This window comes from Magnolia sinica, chromosome 1 (assembly GCF_029962835.1).
Source record: "Magnolia sinica isolate HGM2019 chromosome 1, MsV1, whole genome shotgun sequence".
NCBI lineage: Eukaryota > Viridiplantae > Streptophyta > Magnoliopsida > Magnoliales > Magnoliaceae > Magnolia > Magnolia sinica.
In genome coordinates, this window is record NC_080573.1 from 132,991,146 (window position 1) to 133,015,344 (window position 24,199).

General features: G+C 38.6%; 1 protein-coding gene across 5 annotated transcripts; it reads right to left on the reverse strand.

Annotated features, from left to right (window-relative positions):
- Positions 1 to 1,286: 1,286 nt before the first annotated feature.
- On the reverse strand, positions 1,287 to 23,675 carry LOC131218321 (casein kinase 1-like protein 2). 5 transcript variants are annotated; one of them, XR_009157646.1, is made up of 15 exons: positions 23,148 to 23,674; positions 22,993 to 23,033; positions 20,681 to 20,750; positions 20,408 to 20,556; positions 20,220 to 20,315; positions 20,046 to 20,116; positions 16,919 to 16,980; positions 16,656 to 16,719; positions 16,459 to 16,543; positions 16,236 to 16,362; positions 6,148 to 6,230; positions 5,999 to 6,062; positions 5,514 to 5,689; positions 1,532 to 2,077; positions 1,287 to 1,391 (listed from the first exon to the last, which is right to left on the reverse strand). XR_009157646.1 is itself a non-coding variant. In XM_058212973.1 (14 exons), exons 1-14 carry the CDS (start codon positions 23,221 to 23,223, stop codon positions 1,781 to 1,783), a joined length of 1,428 nt encoding a protein of 475 aa, XP_058068956.1. In that variant the 5' UTR covers positions 23,224 to 23,674; the 3' UTR covers positions 1,377 to 1,780. The 5 variants fall into 5 exon arrangements, 4 of the variants coding, with proteins under 4 accessions (XP_058068956.1, XP_058068951.1, XP_058068959.1 ...); XM_058212973.1 differs by having other exon boundaries at positions 1,377 to 2,077; positions 5,547 to 5,689; XM_058212968.1 differs by having other exon boundaries at positions 1,377 to 2,077.
- Positions 23,676 to 24,199: the final 524 nt, after the last annotated feature.

Here is a 24,199-nt window from a genome sequence, read left to right on the forward strand (position 1 = left end):
AGGAAAACAAATAATATCATGGCATAAGCTTTGAGGTAAAATCATAACTTAACTACGTGGAAAGGAAATGCTTTGCTAGAAATGGGTTTTCTCCAACATTTTTCAGTTGTTGGGATTGCATACGTTAAAAATACATACAAACAGGGGTTAAAATCACTCGTAATAGTCAACAAATAGAGAATAAATCATTTTCATGGGATAAAAGAAGGAAAGGAAAACAGATTTCCGTCCCTTACATACAATTTGAAAACAATGTTTTCCCTTACTATTTGTAACTTCTCATTCAATCCAAACAGAGTTCCTTTTTTCTTGCTTTTTTTAAAAAAATTAAAATTAAAATTAAAAAAATTAAAAAGAAAAAGAACTTTTCTTTCAATCCATCAAGAAAATTTTGGGTTGGTCGTAGTGCCAAACTTGACCCTCTCTGGAAATGATTTCTCTTATGTAGAGATGAACCCGGCCATGAAAAGCAGCCAATCTTTACCCACCGGTAATGATTTCTGTATATAGATGAACCTAGCCGTGTAAGGAAGCCAATCTTCACCCTCTGGAAATGATTTCTGCACGTCGATGAACCTAGCCGTGAAAAAGCAATCTTTCCCTAGCGTTTGAATTTTTTTATTTTTTTAACAGCGGAATCTGGAGTGGAAGGATAGGAGTATAACCGGCGTTCACCACACACTTCACTAAGTTGGTAACTCATCCACCATACATGAGAATCCATTCTGTTAAAATTACAAGACCATGTTGGATGGATGGATCACAGCTCATAATTGCATTGATCAAGTGACTCTTTAACCATCCAAGTAAATGGGGCATGAACTGGACAGTTGAACAAAATGGTTGTTAGTATTGCTTGATGTGAAAGTTCTTTTACTGCCCCCACCCATTGTGGGGACGGGCACCACCTGTACGGAATGCTGGCCTGAAAGAAAATGCAAGTAGCTTGCATGCACACTCATCTTTCATTGCTATCCATGGATTGTACAGAGAGATTCAAGATGAGTCAGGGTGCATCTGCTCTGCAATTACAATGCGGTGACCTGAAAATGAGCAGGTGAGCAAACAAAGCAATGATTATGAGGCAAAAGTCACAATGATCAGATGGCTAGGATTATCTTATCACTGCAATTTTTTTATGGCCCACCTAAGTGGCGGTCAAGAAAAAGCAACCACTTCAAACTTCAACACATGCGCCTTTATAAAAACTTCCATGAGGCAGGCAATCATGATATAGCTTCATGTACAAATATCAAACAGTGCATAATACCAATGGCTCCATGAGCTGCCCAACAAAAGCTAGCATTGAAATCCGGATTTAAGGAGGGAGAAAAATAAAATCAATACAAACGCCGAACTCAACCACTGCCACAGTGTTTGAAATGAGTCGCCTGGCACAGACGTAAAACATAAAATGATATTTAAAAAATTTTAACAAAAAACATTGGAATGTACGGAATGAAATGGTAAGGCTAAAAGAAACAGCAGGACCCACGCCAACACAACTTGAAACATATGGACAGAACCTTACCTCAGCTTGGTGGCTCAGTTAGGCACGACTCCTTGGACACCTTTTCCTCTTATTGTGTGGTAGGCCTTTGAAAAGTAGCCTTTCCTGACCAGCACAGCAGTAACCATCCTAGGTCCCAAATGATATATAGCTCCCCTCAAATCGCAACTCAATGTAACAAGAACTTCACTCCCGACTGTGTATTAGTACACCAGTTCATGATTTACAAAAGAGGGTAGGGTGAAATAGAAGTACACAAAACAGCCTCGGCTAATACTGCAGGCGCTCGTCCGTGTCGAATTTCAGGTTCTCCATACCCTTGAGTGTAGACTCATAGTTCTTTATGCTGGAGTTGTTCCTGGCAGAAGATGAGCGCTTGGGTTCCGAGGAGCCAACGGGCGAACTTCTCTGCCCACCCACGACCTTGCGGAACCCTCCGGGGCTTGCCTCTGTGGTGCGGGGACGAGATGGGTCACCCTCGCTCCCCAAGACCGCATCACGGCTACTGGAAACAACAGCTCGTCTCGAAGATCCGCTTGATCGCCCCAGGAACGTGGAACTGGACAGCTGTAAGGTTCAAGCATGAGGACTCATTTATAGGAAGGACAACAGAATAAACATAAAATAACTGTTTTTAACTTCAACAATATTCTAAAACAGATCATTATTCATTTACTATATTGATGTTACATACATAGCTAGTAGGCTGACAAACATAATTACACAATATTCTAAAGTTAGATGCACTTCGTGCATTACTGGGAACTAGCAAATCATGGAACACCTTTAATAGCAACAAAAAAGGGAGCATGTGCAAGTATTTTCTAACATCAAATAAGTAATGCTCAGCCAATGTCTCTGGATGGTAATCATTTTGACCATATCCAGTTCAGATAGAAAATTCAATTCCAATGATCAAATGAGTGGAAGTTGCTCATGCAACTCTGCAGCATCCTCTCAGTAAAACCCCAAAAGATAGGTGGGTTATTGTGTTTACCAAAAGCTGATACAGGTTTTGGAATGGTAGCAAGCAGTGTTCTAGCCATGGATTAATGGAAGTAAGGTCCTTGATGAATGCTACTGCAGGAAAAACAATTTGGAGCATGCAGGAAGAAAATAACAACCCTGTCCTCCTTTGCTCCACAATCGCATTTGGAAGAATCACAAATGCAACTATTTAGCTTTACCAGATACTGACATTATCAATTAGCTAGGAGCAGGGAGGGTATGCAATCACAAAGCTGTAATGTTGGGCCAAGGCTAATAAAGAGATGGAATGGGAAGTTACTCCACGTCCTTGAAGGTGATAGCAGTAACTTAAGACTGCAGCATTCACTTGTCAACTATCCTGTCGTCTATTTTTATGCAATGAACCTTTTACATAGTCACAAATTCCATTATCTACAGAACATATGTACTCCCTTCTCAAGGGAAGTAGATATGGTAAGACATTAGGATGTGTATCAAAGCAATGTCAGGACAAAGGTGAAGTTGGTGAGTGGCAGTGGAGAAAGGCACAGTGGAAGATTTTGCAAGATGAATAGATTTAAAGAAAGTAATTTTTTTTCCAAATGACAAGACGAGGGAGAACGTAAACACAGCTAAATTTATGTAGGGGTGCTTTAGAACATAAAGGAATTAAAATTAGACGGACTAAAACAGGGCATATGGAGTGCATTTTAGTAACAATAGAAGTGGGAACAAGGAATTAGTTAAGACTTAAGATTGCTGACCAAGAAGTTTCCTAAAAATGACCACTTTGATTTCTTCTATCGATAATTCATGAGAGGAGAGATTGAGAAAGATATTGCCCATAGAATTCAAGGGGAGTGGAGGAAATGGAGATATGCCTCTAGAGTTTTATGTGATCGCCGTGTACCACTCAAACTGAAAGGGAAATTATATAGGATGGGTATAAGACCAGTAATGATTTATGAGAGAGAATGTTGGGCAGTTAAGGAACAATACGTTCATTGGATGAGCGTAGCTAAAATTAGGATGTTGAGATGGATGAGTGGCAAAACAAGGATAGAATTAGAAATTAATGCATTTGAAGGAATTTAGAAGTAGCACTAATAGGTAATAAGATGAGGGAAAGTATACTTGGGGGATTTGGTCATGTGCAACGGATACCAAGAACTGCGCCAATTAGAAGTGAGTGGTACGAGTTGAAGGCTCTGAAAGGGCAAGGGGAAGGCCCAAAAGGATGGGGGTGGAGGTCGTACGAAAAAGACTTACTGACCTATGGTCTAAGGGCTCGTTTGGGAGCTTGTATTAGGAATTAATTGGAATCCAAATCACAATTACCATGGAATCAATGTGAATTGGAACCCCCACTTGTGTTTGCTAGCTTGTAATTGGAATGCACTCGAATCCAAAAACTGTGTTTTGATGCTTGTAATTGGAATGCATTGGAACTCTTTAGTACATTCACAGGAAACTGAATTTGATTAACTAAGTCAGCTTTGATATCCCAAATTAGTATACATATGTGATATTTGACAGAAATATATACTTTAGTCAAAAATGAGGAGATTCCAAGCCTCGGCTGGGCCACAAATGTAAGGATCACAAACGAGCAGCTCACCAACATGTTTTAACCATCCATTTAGATTGCCAACATTTGGGCACTTCGATTCATTTTATCGGTGTGATTTTAGTGATGCAGCCGATAATTGGAATGTTTTGGGGTATCATCAACGTGCCACATGTGCAGTTGATTAGTGGCCTATTGACACCTTTGTTACTCGTGCAACTCTGCTACCCCCAAAAAAAAGGCATTTCACACCAATTACAATGAATTCATAGCAAAACAAAGGGATTTCAAAACACAACTAATTTTTCTTTTATCACCGATTCCATTTACCTATGATTAAATGGCACCAAACACACCAAAAAGGTGCATTTACACCCAATTACCTCCAAATGCACTCAAATACAGGGTGCCAAACGCCACCTAACTTAAGTTATGGCCCTTGATAGAGTGGAATGGCAGAAAAGTATGCATGTGGCCGACCCAATTAGTTGGGATAAGGCTTAGAGGACGGTGATGATGAGGCTTCCATTGTAAATTGAGTATTTCTATTTAAGTAGTGTTGCATGTCATCCATCACACTGTGCTAGAGAGCTAAAAGTTTCTCTCAAGGCCAAAAATGGCGAAAACAGTACCCACGTGAACTCCACCATGTGTGCCATCAGTGGCATATACTACAAGCACTGTGACAAATCTCCTAGAAATTTAAAATCTCATGATATCAAACAATATTACCACGATAATATCATGAGATTTTCAAAATCTCAGCAATTATATTATTATTTTTTTTTGCGATTTTATCCCAAATTTAAAGCAAATTTTATTTAAATTTTAAAATAAATCATTTTATACCGATATTTTAAAACTTTTTTAAAAGCATTTATTAATTTATAATGAATATTTCTAATAATCTATTTTCAAGAGATTTTCCCGATAATATCGCACGGGCTGAGAAATTGCCAGGAACAAGATTTGTCACTATGGGTACAAGAGCCAAACCTTCAATTAGATGGACCTACTGAATATGCATTTGCACATAAATCAGGCCAGTTCACTTGTAAGGTTGTACACACTTTATGAAACAATTGGAAGGTTCAGAAAAAAAAAAAATCAAATGATTTTTCTAACATTGCGACCCACTTTAAGATCGGATGTGCATATGTATTTAAAAAGTGTGTGTGTGTGTGAGAGAGAGAGAGAGAGAGAGTCAACATATATGTTGAGGTAGAGGAGCAGTATGAAAAAATGGGAGCTGCTAGGAAAATAGAGGTAAGAAGTTTGACAAAGCAATAGGAGGCTAGTGGAGAACAGTCATAGCTCCAATGTATTGAGTAAAGGAGAGGGATAGTGATCCATCTTACTTGAAGACAGTTGAGTATTTCGTAAAACAGTAAGGTAGTAGGATGCTCAAACATGGAGTAGGGAAGGAATTCAAAGAGGACGCTTTGGGATGGGAGATGGAGTTCATACTTTGAGAGGATTGTCACGAAGATGTGGACTCACCATAGCATCTTTCGTGACAGCTGAATCAGCTGCAACTGGGTTTTTCTGCTTCGATAAGCTCCCAGCATTTATAGCAGGCCCTGGGATTCTCCTACGAGAAGGATCATTCGCCAACCAACCAGCTTGTCTTCCTTCCTCACCACCTGAGGCAAAAGTTATAAAATACCAATTAATACTGTCTTTCTGACCATGGAAGATTACAATCCTTCAGGAAAAGGTAGCGAGTTAAGATTTATTCTCACTTCGGAACCAAAAAAGAAGTATACATCTAAAGCATAAACAGCCACAGAAGCAATGTATGCATGTAGTCATGCAGGTGACAAGCATGTTGAAAGAAAGGTAGAGAGATGGTGGGGAGATATATAATCCAAATTAGGAAATTATATACTCAATCCACCATTACCAAATATGGTAAAAATATGATACAGAGGGAAGACTCACAGAAAAATTACCTGACTGCCTATCTGCACTGGCAATGACAGGGGGCATTCCAGAGCTTGTTCCAGCACTAGGACCCTTGAAGAAAAGGAAAGAAAATAATTTTCGGAATGCAAGAATCTCTAACATAGCAAAAGCTACCTCACGCAACAATATTACTTACAAGATTACGTGGAGGAGCAGTTGCAATCTGTGATTGTTGATACTTCAAAATGGTCCAGTCAAAGACATAATCAAACTGAAAGCCTGCAATAGAAAAGAACAACAAAAAAGATGAAAATAACCTTACTGATGAGATTGATTGTAAAATTGGTAATCGCAGTTCTGTTGCCAGGATTGACATATTGTACGTTGCCATATATGCATATCAGTTGCGCTAGCAACACAGAAGCACCATGGTACTCTCTTTTGCATCATAAGTAACAGCCCTAGGTTTTCACATGGCAATATTTTTATTACTTATAGCATCTATTGCACAAGTTTATTTCTCCATACTTTTCATATGTTTTGCATTATAAGAAAACCCAAATTTGATTTTCCATAGTTTGCATTATAACCAATGTTTTAAATATCGGTTGATATATCCCACGATATATCTTGTATAACACCTGTGCGATACGAAATGCACACGTACGATCCGGTGAGCATTTTCAATTTCCGATCCCTTTTTTGTTGAAATTATGTTAAATCGATGTCAAATGGTTACAAATCCATTGGTTCTTCATGAAAATGGTTGAATTTTTCAATGAAACTTCAAGGATTGTTAAAAAAGACCTTAATACACACTTTTAAATCATAACATTTCAAAAAAGAAGTGCACGTAATAGGTTTCCTTTGTCCAGGATCCTTAGTTATGAATTGTCGGACTGAACTAATGCAACTATATTCAAATTGAATGCATAACATTTAGACTGTCTGTGATGATTATTTCATCAAACACTCGTAAATATTTTGAAATTAGTCTTAATTGACAGCTGGTTGAAGGGAAATTTCAAAAAAAAAAAAAACTTTTTATTAATTTTTAATTAAAAAAATATTTTTATTTTTCAAAAAACTAACAAGGATTTAAATCAGTAGATCAAACCCTCATACATGTTTGATTTCATGCTTGGAGTGCAACATTACAAGCACTTTGGGAGAAATTGGGAAAATTTCGAATTTTTCCAAATTTTCACCAAATCAAACTACCTATACTCAAATTTCGTAGTTAGAGTGTATCTGATGATCATTTTATCATATACTCCTAAATACACCGAAATTAGTCTGAATTGATAGCTAGTTCAAGGAAAAATTCAAAAAAAAAAAAAAAATAATAATAATAATAAATAAGAAACATGGAGAACATGAAGAACCAATGGATATCAAAATTAAAGATCCAACTCGATTATTTTTCATGCAAAACATGAAGAATCAATGGATTTATAACAATTTGACACTGATTTAACATAATTTCAACAAAAAAAAAGGGATCGAAAATTGAAAATGCTCACTAGCTCAAACATGTGGGACATATCAACACTACCTATGCGTTTCGTATCGCACAGGTGGCATACAAGATATATCGTGGGATATATCAGCCAATATCGTCAATATTTAAAACATTGATTATAACTAACACCCAGATGTGAACTTTGGGTTCCTTATAACAAAACCCTAATTTGATTTTTCCATACTTTTCATATGTTTTGAATTTACTAAAGTTAACATGCCCCAGCAGCTTTAGGGCATTAGTCAGAGAAATCCATGAGTTGATTCGTGAATTGGCTGAGTTGACTAATTTTTTAGCAAAACCAACTCAAAAGGTTGGAACATGCAACATTACAAACTGTGGACACCCCAAACCGGTTGAGCTGTGGGTTTTGGTTTAAAACCGGCAAAGTGTCAGCCAGTTCCAGTCAAAGCTCCACCGGTTGTGGTTCTACTCTTATTCGAGCTCGGTTTGCAAGAGCCTCGCTTTCAAATAAAGCTCAAACTCAGGAGATCCGAACCTGGCAGTGTATCCCTCTCCCCAAATGCCTATAAAAAGAGGAGTCTAGCGGGAGAGATCGGGGGAAGGGTTTGTGACAGAGAAAGAAAGATAGTGAGAGATAGAGAAAGAGAACGTCGAGGCTCTGCCTCTGCACCTAACCTCTACCATCCAAAAGCTAGGAAGTCGGCTTCCCTTTTATTCTCTCAATCTTCCATTCTTTCAATACCTTCTATTCTATTTCAACTTTAAAGTCAATGTCGTATTCATGATCTATCATTTTCAAGTCTGTATATTCGAACCCCACTACTCTAAATACCTGAGGTAGTAGGCTCTGCTCTGACATCATGTAAAATATGCTCTACCGTTGCCTTTTTTGAGGATTATTTGTATCAAAATACATGACTTGAATGAGTAACTGAAAACTTTGTGTTCTTTTTCTTTTTCGTACTTCTATCAGAAAACCATTTTTTCTACTATTACCATCTTGTTTTCTGTTTATCTTCTATAATTTAAACATCTAAAGCTTTAGTATTTTACTAGAAGTTCTCTGAATCCCCTTTGAAAGGGTACAACCTCACAAAGTAGAGACAGTGTTTGACACAAGCAGTAAAAGGGTGCCTAAGCTCTTCCTTTTTCGTAACCGAGGCCGTTACCTAGAATCCATGGCACAGATCAAACCAGGAGTCACTAAAGTAGGGAATTCTTAAGTTTTCCCAATCTCAAGGCAATTCCACGGATTCTAGCCTACCGTGGATTCTGAAGCCTTTATTTTGGCCAGTGGCGAAAACAGTGCTCAATCAAGTCATTCTATCAATCTTGTAAAAGGTAGTGTACAACCCAGAACAATACCGAGTTTTTGCAAACCAAGTACACCCTCGGGCTCAGCGTCCAAGGATACGAGCATGTTGCATAAGGACTTACGAACGGTATAAGTATAATTATTAGCTTCTATTCTCAACCTGTTCGCGTGGTCCGGGTATGGAGGTCTTAGCTATGGTTATGCTGGATCTTAATAGACTTCGAATCTGGGCCTTCATACGCTACTACCCGTATCAACCATGCACATAAAATCATAACCTCTCTTCTAATCCCCTCCGCGAGGTTCAAGCATGGAGGTCTTCGCTATAGGTTTCACTGGATCTAGATAGACTTCGGATCTAGGCCTTCACATGCCATCGCCCGTATCAATTGAGCATACGGTATTCTAGATTTATGAAAGACACATACTCTATGTCTTGCTGGGTATTTGGATCTTGCCACATCAGAAATCTAAGTAAATTCTAGTCATATATTTATCACTGCACGTGTGTGTGTGTGTATCCATTGTTCGACTCATGCAACCATCATACGGTCCTTTCAAACGCCTAGTGGGCAGCCCGGGGAAAAATTTCCCTGAGCATTCACACAAACAAAGGAATTGACTTAGCCAGTTTTGTTTTTTTTGTTTTTTTTTGGTTAAGATTCAGTGACTCCCAAATAAATAAATAAATAACAAAAAAAAAGTCTCAGTCATAGCCCTTTTCATGCTATTGCAAAACCCAACGCTTTCTTTTCTTTTTTGTTGAGCCAATGCAAAGTCATGCTTTTTAAATCAGGATTCAACAAGTTACCCATTCAAAGGATTCCCACGAGTAAAATAAAATAAGGTGTTATGGACTTTTTCATCTAAAATCTTAGGTAATTTTTTAGCTTTGATCATTTTGCTCTAGGAATATGTTTCAAGTTTGTGTCGCAACTCATAAAGTTGAGACTAGTTAACTGAAATTATCGGATGAGAAAACTTAGGAATGATCAACACTACGGGACCAATTTCTGCAAATTCCGCAACAAATAATGATACAAGACAAGTCTTTTTTTTAGAATTAGCGACAGAGAATAGGTTTGGCATCAATTAATACTAACTGGTAAATATTGTTGCCTTTTTAAGTAAACATAATGATTAAGTATATCTCTATTAGATAAAGGACCCAAGTACTTAAGCTTCTGCGCGTGCGCGCGTATAGGGAATGTTCATGGGGCACCCGGATATCGTGGGACTCACATCCAGTGTGGACGAGAGCTAACCCGTCCAAAAGGTGAACACCATCGAGGTGGTTAGATGCCTTAAAAATTAGGCTAATTCAACCATCAAGTAGCTCACACCATAGAAAACAATGAAAAATGCAAAAAAAACAAAAAAAACAAAAAAACAAAAAAAACAAAAAAAAAAACAAACAAACAAACCAACCAACAAATTCAAGTGGTGGGGCACAACTAACAATTTGATTGCCCTAATTTTAAGGCAATCCCATTATATTGGTGGAACACAGCTTTTGGACAGGTTGGATTCCATCACATACCACGTAGGCCCCACACTTGCATTTGAGGGTTTTATGTGGTTGTACCTAATTTTATGCGGGAAGAAACCCCATGATGTGTTGTAATTGTTTGCAAATGAAATAGTTTCAGTTGACAAGATGAGGGAGGCATAAACACAAAGCTAGAGTTATGGAGGCATGCTTTTTAGAATCTAAAGGATTTAGGATTAGTCAAACAAAAACAAAGTATATGGAGTGCAATTTTAGTAACTATAGGAGTGGAAATGAGGAATATGGTGTGAAATTTTAGTAATAATAGGAGTGGAAATGTTAGTTAAGATTGCAAAGGATATTGGCCATAGAATTCAAGCGGGGTGGAAGAAAGATGTGCCTTTGGAGTTTTATGTGATCCTTGTGTACTGCTCAAATTGAAAGGGAAATTTTATAGGATAGCTATAAGACTAGCCATACTTTATGGGACAAAATGTTGGGCAGTCAAGGAACAACATGTTCATAGGATGAGCGTAACCGAAATGAGGACGTTGATATGGATAAGTGGCGAGATGAGGACGGATAGAATTAGAAACAAATGCATTCGAGGATCATACGAGTAGGTACCAATGGGTAATACGATGAGAAGAAGTAGAATTAGATGGTTTGGTCATGTTCAACGGAAACCAATAGCTGTGCCAATTAGGAGTGCTTCGGCACAAGTTGAAGGCTCTAAAATGGCAAAGGGAAGACCCAAAAGGACATGGGTGGAGGTGGTAAGAAAGGACTTGATGATCCATGGTCTAACTAAAGTTATGGCCCTTGAATTTGATAGTGGAATGGTTGAACAGGATTCATGTAGCCGACCTCAATTTGTTGGGAAAAGGCTTAGATGATGATGATGATGCGGTTGTACATTGTTTTCTACGATGTGGCCCACATAGTGATTGGATTGGGCAGATTTTTTTATCTAGGTGCACATCATGGTGGAGTGAACCTGTTGAACAGGATGGTCGTCCATGTTGAGAACACAAACTCAACATTTTGGTTTTTTTTCTAATGGTATTGCCTTGATAGTTCCATCCCACATAAGGAATTTATGGGAATGTTTTTTTGTCACTTTTATCTGCATAAAGAGGGCCAAGTCGAATAGTCTACGTTAGGAGAGAGTGTATGCAGTGTAGCCATTTGGGCACCCGACCACCTGGGAGCTCCAATGAGCCCCGTGGCCTTTAATATAAATCTCTTCTTTTAACATGATATGAAGCAGGTTGCATCCTGTTGACTTTGCCTTTTGGTGGTGTTTGTGCTGTTATTATTGTGGTTGTTGTTGAAGTTGGAGATGAGGGCTTGGATATGCTCATGATGATGCCCGAGAGGAAAACAAATCTGGCTTTTTCACCTTGTCACCCTCCATTCTCATCTCCATCTGTTCTCATACCAGTCAGCCCTCGTGTAGGTACCACTAGCGAGAAGCCCATTGTTGTTGTTTACATGGTCACTTGTCATCGTTACAGAAGTTCGTCTTCATGGTGGATTGCACACCCAGTAGGAGTTGCTGTCCACCAGCAGCTTTGATACTATTTTTGTTGTGCCTCGCTTCTTCACTATAACCCATTTGCCACAGTGTGGTCAGCATAGTGGTGTTCCCAGCAAGAAATCTGAGGGTTCCAGATTCTACTAAACTAAATACCAAAGGAGACAATGGTGCGGGTTGTGTGCATAAACTGTCTGATTAAAAGCCTGCAAAAGAAAATGTGGTCGTTTGCACTATTTTAGTTAATGGGTGATAAATGAAGGTCATATTCTTTGATCCCAATAGTTTCTACTTTCTATAGGAATCTTTGATTCATTCAATGAAGTATCAGCGATATGGCTCACAATGCATGGAAACTATTCAACATAATGTTCAACCCAACCTGATGTGGAGGATTTCAACCTGCACAAAAGATTTTCCTTTCGTTGATCTTCTCTTCATTTATTAGGCGTCTGTTATGACCATGGTGTGTTGTAATGGTAACGGTGGCACCCATTATGCAATAAAGGGTTGTAACGGCCATTACGTAAAAAATGACATGTAACAGAGCCGTAATGGTCCCCACTACAGGACCAATACATGCCTTTACTTCAAAAAAAAAAAAAACTCGTAACAGCCATTACAGCCCATATTGTAACAGTAACAATACTGTTACCATTGATGAAATCAAGGATTTTAGATACTCTAGTAGGGTTTCGTATCGCGGACCTGCGATATCAATAATATCAGCCGATATCGCAGGTCAGATAATATCGGCCGATGTCGCATGTCTGATAATGTCGACCGATATATTGATATTGCAATCAATGGTAACAGTATTGTTACTGTTACGATATGAGCTGTAATGGTCCACTACAGGACCGATACATGCCTTTTTTTCGAAAAAAAAAAACCTCATAACAACCATTACAGCCCATATCGTAACAGTAACAATACTGTTACCATTGATTGCAATATCAATATATGGATCGACATTATCAGACATGCAACATTGGCCGATATTATCTGACCTGCGATATCAGCTGATATTATTGATATCGCAGGTCCGCGATACGAAACCCTACTAGAGTATCTAAAATCCTTGATTTCACCGATATCGTTATCTATCACTCGATATCGTCACTGTTCCTTTTGTATTTTTCTTATGCATCGATAATCTGTCAATATCGACAAATAACGCCAGGGTAACTGCAGCTATCTTCAAAAAAACCGCAAAATACTCCATTTTTTGCATAATTCCTTCATTCTTCCCTCTTTTAAACACGTCTAGGGTGAATTTCGGTCCATCCTTCTGAACTCTTTGGGAGAAAAACAAGGTTATCAAGCAGGAATCAAGATCAAAGCATATTTGGTGCCGGTTTTGATTCGGTGAGTATTTTTGCATTTTGCTCCCTTTTTTTGTTTAAATCGTACCAAATTAGTGCCAATAGGTGAAATGCTTGATTCTTCATGTTTTTCCAGGAAAATCAAGCATTTGAACCTTCGATTTCAAATTTTGAGGCCAGGTGATCCAATTTGGGAGAAATTGGTCTTTTTGTCCAAACACAAAATCAAACATCTACGAGGCTTGATCTATTGATTCATGTTGTATTGGAGGATTTTTGTAAAAAATATATTTTTTTATTTAAAAATAGTTTTAAAAAAATATTCTTTTTAAATTCGAAATTCCACTTCTATCAGTGGCCAATTGGGCTAGACACATCACTCACAAGTATATTTATAAATTTCTACTTCTTTTGCTTTTGAATGTAATAATTTTCTGTGATGTAATGATTTAAAAGTGTGCATTGACGTCTTTGTTAACAATCCCTGAAGTTTCATTGAAAAATTTGACCAATTGCCCAATGTTTCCTCATGTTCCCAAAATGTGCGAAAAATTCCCCGATATGTCCGATATATCCCATGCGATAACCAATATGTATCCGTATCCCAAGGGTGTGATACGTAACACAATACCGATAAGGTAAACACTAACCATTACCATTACAGTATACCATGGTTATGACTTGCCGGTGCAATTCGCTCACCATTATGAAGTGTTGTACTCGTGTTCTCACATGCCAATATTGCCTCCCAACCAATGTGAGGATGTAGTCCACACACTGTGTAATATTGCACTTGTGTAGTTCACTCACCATTATGAAGTGTTGTACTCGTGTTCTCAAATGCCGATATTGCCTCCCAATGGATGAAGCCCACACTTTTTGTATAGCACTTGTGTCTTGCTAAGAGGATTTCAAATGTGAATGACTTGTTGATGGCTCGATGGTTATCAAGTTTAGTTATGACCTACTATTTTAAGAAAAGGATCATTGGACGTCAAAAGCCCAATTTAAAGCTATAATAGATCTTGGTTTCCACCATGCTGAGTTTGTGGGGAGTGATGGCAATACAAAATTCAACATTTTATGTGTTGTCTTGTTAAGTATTTGTTGGTTGTCACTCTTATCTACAATAGAGGGGCTCAAGTCAGATAGTCTACTTTACGAGAATGTAAGCAGCATTCATAGTATCAATATCATTACAAGTGCCACTAGCTGGGACACAGAAACATGTATCGATATCACTGACGATATTATTGATACCCGAAAATGTATCATTACTGAGGAAAACATTGAGGAAACATGGGGAACATGGTAGTATTTTTCAGGTGAAACTTCAGGAGACTAAAATCCGAATATTTTCATATTTAGGAATTAAAAAATTGTAAAAATATATATATATACATAATAAGTTTCCATTTAACAAGGACCTAAAAGCTATGTACTATTGTAAGAAATCAATTCAATAGTTACCAAAATGAGTTCATTTTATACCAATAATATCATTAGAAACACAATAATCACATAAAGTTGTTTCTAAATCAAAGAAAAAGTCATACACCCATCCATCCATGCATACATACATCCACACATGTCTACCCATCCATCCATGCATGCACTAATACATACACACATGTCTACCCATCCATCCATCCATACACTAATACATCCATCCAGGCATACACAAATACACCAATACATCCATCCATCCATTCATACATCTCTACATGTCTATCCATGCATACATACACCAATACAGCCATACATCCATGCAAATATGCATACATACACGGATACATGATCCATCCATCCAACCAACCAAGCATACATGATCCATCCGTGCATACATGTCTATCCAACCATCCATGCATACATGCATAAATGTCTATCCACCCATCCATGCATACAATAATGCACCGATCCATCCATGCACACAAACATGCATACATGATTCATCCATACATGCATAACACATCCATTCATCCATCCATCAATGCACACATCCACACATGCATATATCATACATCCACCCATACATGCATACATAATTATGAAATTATTTATTTATTTTTTAAAATTTTACGGATTTTTTTATTTTTCATAATTTTTAAAACTACAAAAAATATTTTTTATTGAAAAAAGAAAAAAAATCACTCGTCAAGACTCAACATTCATCCATAAAAAGAAAACATTAACAAGTTTTTCATGAAATAGTGTCATTAAAACAGATTTTTTTCCATTTTCAAATTTTTAAATAATTAAAAAATCCAAAAATTGAATATGAGTGGTCTAATCCACTCCCCTACCAGATCCACAAAATTAAAAAAAATATTTATTTTTTTATTTTTTCTGATTTTCACATATTTACGCATGTTTTCCCCCTTTCCCAATTTTTTCTCCAAATTGAGAGATTTGCTTCACGAAATGGAAGAGTGATTGAAATCTACTCCGCAACTAGATCCCCAAAAAAATTTTAAAAAAAAAAAAAAAACTAATTTTCTATTTTCTTCTGATTTTTATAGAGTTACGCATGTTTTCCGTATTTCCCAAATTTTCCCACGAAAATGGAAGAGGTCAAAATCCACTACTCCCCAACCATTCTACAAATAAAAATCTTTAAAAAACAGCTTTTTATTTTTCTCCTTCATTTCTTGATTCCAGCCCACCACATTTTCAACCCACGATTTCACCCCCAAATTCGAGCTTCAATCCACAGGGAATGAAAGGGAGTTGTCGATTTCCACACTGAAACTAAGATCTGGGAAAAAAAAATTGGGAGATTCTGCTTTTTTGGGGGGGGATTTTTTCGCTATTTATGCCTGCTGTCGAAAGAGGATATCGACTATATTTGGAACTTATATACTCAACAGAAGCACGAGATATCAGTGATATAGGATAATATCGATTATCGACGAGATATCAACAAAATCCAATGAGTAATTGGATTATCGGTATTGTCAATCCTACAAATATATGCAATTATGCATTGTATAATACATGTAATGCCAAACTTTTGTTATTTTACAGTTTTTCTATTCTATATTTTAAAAGCTAATGTTTTAATCCTTTTTTTTACAGTTTCTACCTCCAGTCCAGACTTCCAAGGATGCAAATAAAGAGTAGAAAAGCACAAACCTTCACGAATAAAAAGGTCACGGAATATTCTCTTCAGATAAGCATAGTCTGGCTTATCATCAAAACGAAGCGAACGGCAGTAATGGAAGTATGACGCAAATTCAGTTGGATAACCCCGACATAAGGCCTGTGGCAAAGGAAGCACATTCTTGTAATAATTTCATGATGCAAAGCACAAGATTTAGGGGGAAGTAACCAAGTTCCTTATTCAAATAGAGATTACCTCAATAGATGTGGAAACCTTTCTTTCGCTGATTTTTTCATACTTCTGTTTCTTAGTTCCTGCTTTTAAACCCTGCCAAGGAAGACTAAAAGAGGACTGCATGTATTAAACAAGAGCGCAGCAAAGAGCAACATTAACTTCCAGAAGAGAGAGAGAGAGAGAGAGAGAGAGAGAGAGAGAGAGAGAGAGACCCACACCTTCCTCTTAAGAAATACATAAGAACATATCCAAGCGATTCTAGATCATCCCTCCGGCTTTGTTCTTGGGAGAACAAGAACGACTTAGTCAGAAAGTCATATAATAACCAGAATAGTAAGGGCAAGGTGTTCCATATACTATTAAAGATAGAGACCCTTACAGTAGCAGATCAAGAATGAAGTGCTTGGTCAAGGGATGTTCACTCTACTGACTCTATAGATTGGAAACAAAGATTGCTTATGCCAATATAAATATTACATACCAATGCCAAGATGAGTGTTCATGCTTGCATATCTAGCTGTCCCAGTCAAGCTCTTATTCTCTCTGTGCGATATCCATGAAACACAACATGCCAACAAACAGGCTTCAGTAACTAGATAACAAATTGCTGCATCCAATTTAAACCAAATGATGGACCCGATATTCTAGGAAGCAGGCCATATAACAGATGGAAAATAAGCACCAGCAGGCTATAACATGAACATCTGGTAAACAGTGAGGGGTGTGTGCAGTTAAATGCAGTGGATTCATAAGAGCCCCAGCAGAGCACAGCCCATACAAGAATAAAAGTGAGATCAAGCTAGCTTTCTTGGGGTCTTCTGAAGGCATTCAATAACTGTGGCCGTAATGGCCACCGTCATTACTGTTACCATATGGGCCACAACAGCCATTACAACAAAATTAAAAAAAGACAAAAAAGAAAAAAAACTATAACAGGCCATTTTTACCGTAACAACCATAACAACTGTTACCATTATGTAACAGACAAGCCGTTTAACTCTTAGAATAGTATCTGAGACAGGACAGTATTCTGATCCTTCCAAATCACCCTAAATGCTACCAGGAAGCTCAGTTCCCAAACACTTTTCCTTTTCTTCCAAGAATGGCAGATCTTCCAAGCCTCACACAACACAACCACTGAATACGCGCAGCCATTGACCATGTCCATCTGCAATTGCTTCCCGCCCCAGCCCCAAACCAAAGATGAAAAACTGCAAAGAATCAGAAGATAGTCGATTGATTCTGTGTCCCTCAGGGATTCGATCTTGACCAGCAAGCCAAGCAAAAGCCACTACTCTTGTTGAGCCTTTTGATTTCCAAGCCCAACCTGTTGGTTTGCTGAGGCCATCTTCAGAAATCAACTTTGAAGTGAGCATTTGCCCGTGAACAATTCAGAAGAATCCCTGTGCCACCACAAAAAGTCCTCCCTAGCTTGGTCAATCCCAACAGCTAAGAAAATCCTCATCATGCTAATGAATTCCGTTTCTTCTTCCTCAAGGTAGTCCCTTCTAAAGATTGGATTCCAAACTTGATTTCCCACCACTTCATAACAGTTCCCCGCACTTGATTCTTTGACCGCTGCCACTGCGAATTAATGGGGGTAAAGATGCCCACATTGTACAGATACCACACCACCCATCATGCCAAAAGCTTGTGGAACTATCATTGCTAATTTCCACCTCTAACCCTTACAACACAACACTTTCTGCTGACAAAATTCCTTTCCAACCACCACCACTACAAATAAATGGGGGAAAGATACATCGTAGAGATGCCACACCATTTATCAAGCCAAAAGCTTGTGGAACTGTCGTTGCCGATTTCCACCTCTAACCCTTGCCACACGATACTTTCTGTTGACAAATTCCTTTCCAACGTCTTGATGCCCTGTATCTCGAGGAAGCAAGTGTACCTCGATCATCCTCTCAATTTCCATCTCTCCACTGGAACTTGTCTCCAGAAAGCATCCTTTTCTGTTGCATAATGCCAAATCCATTGCCAAACAATGCTTCATTTGTCAGCTTCAGATGTCGAAGACCAGGGCCCCCTTTACTAGTAGGTTTGCAAACCTCCTTCCATTCCAACAAGTGAAATTTATGTTTACATTCGGAGCCGTGCCAAAGGAAACCAGGCTGAATTTTCCCGAGTCTAGAAACCATGCTTGTCAAGCATTGAAAAATCATCATCACCATCATCTAAGCCTTATCCCAACTAATTGGGTCGGTTGGACATCAAAAAAGAGACATAAAATAAACCAGCACTATTGCTATTGCTGCCTTTATGAGAGTCAAATCTTCCACCCAATGATATGTGCCTACCTTTCTATGCTGCCAATCTTCTTTCCAACCTAAAAATCAACAGATCCCACTACAATTTGGATGGAAGCCTTCGCAAAGGGGTAGTCGAAGATAGGTGGAGGGCAACGATCCTACTTTACACCCCATGGGGTTTGTCATACCTTAAACAACATGTTGAAAGGAGCCTGTTCTAGCTAACCCTTAGAACACTCTTTGGGCGTTGACCTATTGCAAGGAACATTGGAGCCTCTCATTCATTTTTAAGAGGATAAGAGACATTTTCCTTTCTTTCTGTATCTTTTATAGTGGCTCTCAAGAAGCTAATGTGTTGACCGACTTCAAAGCTAAAGAGGCGATGGAACATTCTATGCTTTATGTCAGTTCTAGTCCACTATCTTAATGGCTGTTGCATTATTTTTCTTCTTTCTTGCTAAAACCTCTTTGCTGGTTGCAAAAAAAAAAGAGTTTCAAGAAAACCCAGAGCAGCGGTCACCTGTACCTGTTAACATCGACTTTGATAGATCAACACTGATCCATTTGGATTCCAGTTTAATGTACCAGGCTAGAACAAGGCATCGGTTATCCAGTTCAATGACTTGAGTTCAAGTATCATTAAGGCAGTTATTTTGAACTCCTCACACATCCAAGAGTTTACCAAATGGAACTGGCTGGAACCCTACCGCAAACCCTTCTTTCCTGAGAAACACTTCTCTCACGTCTGAAATACAGAAGATATCTGCATAAGAAATGTGTGTAAAAAAATGTATTGTATTGGATCTATTGAACTTCCAGGTGGTGTGTAAACAGACCCATATGAACAGCATTACTCTTTCTTTCTTTCACTTTTTTAATCAGTAATATGCAGTTAAGAACCAAAAGCTCAATGACACTGTCAAACACCTTGAACCCAATGAGTGAGTCCTCTATGATCAAATAATATTAGATGATTATGTCTTTTGGACTGTTTGGCCACGGATTCTACATAGAAATAAGGAGGTGTCCTTAATCAACAAGGGAAAGCTTACAGTGACTTTCAGAAGATGTGAAAAATTAAATTCTTGCTCTCAGAGAGATGCTTCTACAGCCAAATATCCAAATATCCTTGACAATAATAAAATTACAATGTGGCACATTTCAGAATCTCCAGGAACCAAGGACTTCCATGCAGTTAACAATAATACTGACTAATGGACCAGGTCCAAAAGAGATTGACTGTAATCAAGTACACTAGCAGCATATTTAAGAAGGCAAAAATCGACAAGCTAATTTTACAAAGCCAACAAATTCACCTATTAAATCAAACATACTTACCTATAAGGAATATGTTGGTGGGTTGAAGTATCTCTATACTTCTTAGCAAGCCCAAAGTCAATGATGTATACCTATATGCAAGTGCAATTGGACATAATTCATCAAATCAAGCATCTTAGCTTCAATGAGGGTGGCTCATGAAGGGAACATCAGAAATCAACTTTAAAATCACACCTGATTTGCACGCCTCCCCAAGCCCATGAGAAAATTATCAGGCTTGATATCTCGGTGAAGAAAAGATTTGCCATGAACAAATTCAACTCGGTTGATCTTAACAGGAAACATCATGGTTACTAAGAATGAAGAAGTATAACAAAGTATTATAAAGAGACTAGTGGGAAAACAATTGATGAAAGTCCTACCATTTGATCTGCAAGCATGAGAACAGTCTTTAAAGACAGTTTCCTGCTGCAAAAATTGAAAAGATCTTCCAGACTTGGTCCCAATAAATCCATCACAAGAACATTATAGTCCCCTTCCACACCAAACCATCTCACATTCGGAACTCCGGCTGCCACATTGAGAGAGAGAGAGAGAGAGAGAGAGAGAGAGAGGAAACAATAAATTAATATTATATACATAACAGATCAACTGAAAACCAGAAGAAGTTTAAAAAGAAAAAAAAAAGTCATTACTTCCTCCCTGCAGGATTCTATACAGCTTCGATTCATATAACAATTGGGGATGCTTTGTCTTGACATTTTCCTGGCAAAAATAAAATCAATATGTAAGAAACTAATGTTGAAAAATCATACTATATAGATGAAAGATAGGCAATATATGCACCATGTATTAACAAAACCCCATGTGAAAGAACAAGCAATGTTGAATTGAAGCAGAAAGGTGCATACAGAATGAATATCCAGTAACAGGCAAGATCAATTTAGGCAAGAGAACTTTCACTATAATAGATTTTTTTTATGTAAGATCGATAATGGAGATTTTTACCAAAGGAAGAGAAAAGGAAACACATTCCAGCAGAGGTATAGTGTTAATGAAAAGCAAGACTCCTCCAGAAAACCCCTGCTTGGCTAAAGAACCCACTATGGAATAACCCTCCCTCAGGATGAGAGGAAAATAGAAAAACATCCCCACTTAAGGCCCTAACCTCTTCTACCCAGTCTACGGAATCCAGGGTAAGGCTCCCGGACAACTAGCCCACTGAATAGCCTTAGCTGAAGCACATTCTATCACACCTCCAGACCCTGCGAAGTACTGCACAACTCCCTGATCCCATTCCACAACACCCGAATATTGGCCTCCCTGACATTGCAAAAAGCATGAAGTGAAGCAGGAATAGAAGCATTTGTTTCAAAATGTTATCAAGTACAGATAACTAGGAAGCTGGAGCACGATTTTAAACAGGAGAAACACCTACAAAGATATTGCAACTAATCCCACCCTCTGATTAAAGCTTCAACACCTGCCGACACGGGTTGTCCGTCACAGTTAAGTTTCAAAAAGTCATTTCCTGGAGTATCCACTGAGCTGCCCTATCTGTACAGTCCTCTCACAATTAACTTCCAACCACCACTTCATTAGAATTGTCACACCTAACAAACCCAAATTCTGTCCACACCAATACCCGCGATCCAGCCTCTAATTTCTACCAGAGATGTAGCTTTCCTTTTTACTCCGAGAAAACCTATTATCCCATTCCTTCCAAAATAGACATAGCACAGTCACCAGACTCTCTACAAGATTTTTTTCCCCACCTTAAGTAGAAGGCAAGTAAGGATAACTAGAACATAGGTCATTCCAGTATGTGGTACAGGAACAGGCACATGGAACACTACTAGTTCAAGAATGTTCTGCCCCTAGCATACAACCATTCATATCACAGTGGTACAACTAACAAGTACATGCAATATAACCATATGCACAGACTATTATTTTAATTCATACAAGAAATCCAATGCTATTGGTATAAATTGAGTATGGACTAAACTATAATGATGACCACAATAAAAATCTTATCACAGCATGGAGATGGTGAAACTTAACTATTTTGGGTAGATACAGAAACACAATAGCATGTGCAGAGTCTGCAAATGTGCTCTTGCATGTCAATTCCAAGAGCAACGAATTAGGCTACGCCATAGAGTAACATCCATTTGTCATGAAGCATACAATAAAAAAGCCTTGTCAAAGGAAACATAAACCATAAGCTTTTCAGTGACGGACAGGTCAACTTCCCAATCAACGGCATGAGTCCGACAACAATATATACCCAAAATAACAAAGTTTAGATGTCCAAGCACTCCAAGGCGGTGAGCTCCACATCATCATCATCTAAGCCTGATCCCAACTAACTGGGGTCAGCTGCATGAAAATCCTATTCCACTCTATCAAGGGCCACATTGTCAAGATTTGCGATGAAATTTATAGCAAAAGTATCACACCAGCTGCCAAACTGATGCAACCCTCCTTTATGATCAGGGCTTGACACTGGCAATGAGAGTACAGAACTCCCACAAATGCTATGTAATAGCCTATCACTCATGCAGTGGGCTCAGCATAAGTAAAATGCCAATCATTAATAAAACTTCAAAAAATATATATACTAAACCCACCAAATCTCATAAACAAATGGTATGATTTTAAGACAGAAGCAAACAATAGTAATCATAAGATACTGGTGGTGCAGTTCTATACCAGAATTCTCATAGAAAATTCACCTAATTTAAAAATTCACGGAACCTTCCCTTCTTAATCCACGGATTATTTCCCCGCTTTTCTAACAAATGTACCCTAAGACACGCATTCACAATTTCTCTAAATCTCCATCCATGACATTCCACATATACCGGTTTCCCATCTAATATAACACAATTACAAGATCGAATAAATAAAACGCAGCTCCCGAAAGCAAATAATCAATTTAAAAAAAAAAAAAGATAATTTGCAGATCCTCTTGTTCTAAAGAGAGAAAAAGGCGAAAATTTACAAGCTTGATGCCGACCTCCTCGTTCGTCTGAATATTCGTACCTGAATTTTAATAAAAACAAAAATATCAGCAGCCATCAAAACCCTAAAAATCCAAAGAGAATCGAAGATATCAGACAAGAAAAGAGAAAGGGAGAGAGAATGCAATGATCGAACCTAAATAGATCTCTCCAAAGGATCCACTGCCGATCTTGCGACCTAGGCGGAACTTGTTCCCCACGCGAGGCTCCATAGAGAGGCGAAAACCCTAACCCTAACCCTAGATACCAGAACCCAGGAGAAGCGGGAGGAATGAGGAACAAAAAGGACAAAAAGACCCTCCGATCGCGCAGTATTTACCGATTCACCCTTGGGGATCAGGAACTGGCAGCGTGTACGGACTGAAACCAGCCATGGGACTCAACGAGTGGAATAACCGGAACAGGGACGACGACGGGATTGACAGAAAAAGGCGAGGGTAAAAACGGGATTTTATAAAATATATATATATATTTAAAGAGAATTTTCAGAGGATGGATTTGCAGAAGAGGAGAGGAAGAGAGGGAGGAGAGAAGGAAGACGGATGAGGCGTCATGATAATATGGTGTCCCGCGTCATCACGCTCTTTGATGTAATCGAAGCTGGACTTTTCAGCTCCAAGAGGCGACGACAATTATAGGTTTTTCTTTTTCTTTTTTCATTTTTCCGTTTCGCTTTGAAGAGTCCTAATTTATGTGCACACGCCAGATGGGACAGCCGTACACGTGGAAAGAGGAAAATGCCTGCGGGCTCTGAGCCGTTCATAGGTCGGGCCTCACGTTTAGTGCAAAATCGCGCTGGTGCACTTTTCCGGTTGGTGAGCCGCGGGTGCGTATGAAAAGGGATGAGCATCGGTCGAGGTGCAGACCAAATGATGAGTGGGCAGGTTGGATTTTGGATCCTAAGGGAAAGTAAATTCAGGGCTTGGCTGATCAACGGTCATGATCTTGCACGTGCAAATGCGTGGCTGCGATAGAGTATGGAGAACGCTTGTATACCGCGCACTAGGTGCCTACCGGGTCATTTTCTGTAACGTGGGGAAACGAATTAACGTGCATGAAATCCACGCCGTCCATCAGGTGCAAAATCTCTGAATTTTTGGGTGATACCTCCATCCTGATGAGGTACATCAGATGAACGGATTGGATGGCACATAAACACCACGCTGGGCCCTATAACACTAATGGTAG

Excerpts from the sequence above, each read along its gene's own strand:
- LOC131218321 (XM_058212968.1), bottom strand. The coding sequence starts at position 23,223 with ATGGAGCCTCGCGTGGGGAACAAGTTCCGCCTAGGTCGCAAGATCGGC. Across the intron at positions 16,363-16,458 it reads AGGTTTCCACATCTATTGAG|GCCTTATGTCGGGGTTATCC; the intron begins GTAATCTCTATT and ends CCTTTGCCACAG. Across the intron at positions 6,063-6,147 it reads CTGCTCCTCCACGTAATCTT|GGTCCTAGTGCTGGAACAAG; the intron begins GTAAGTAATATT and ends CTTTTCTTCAAG.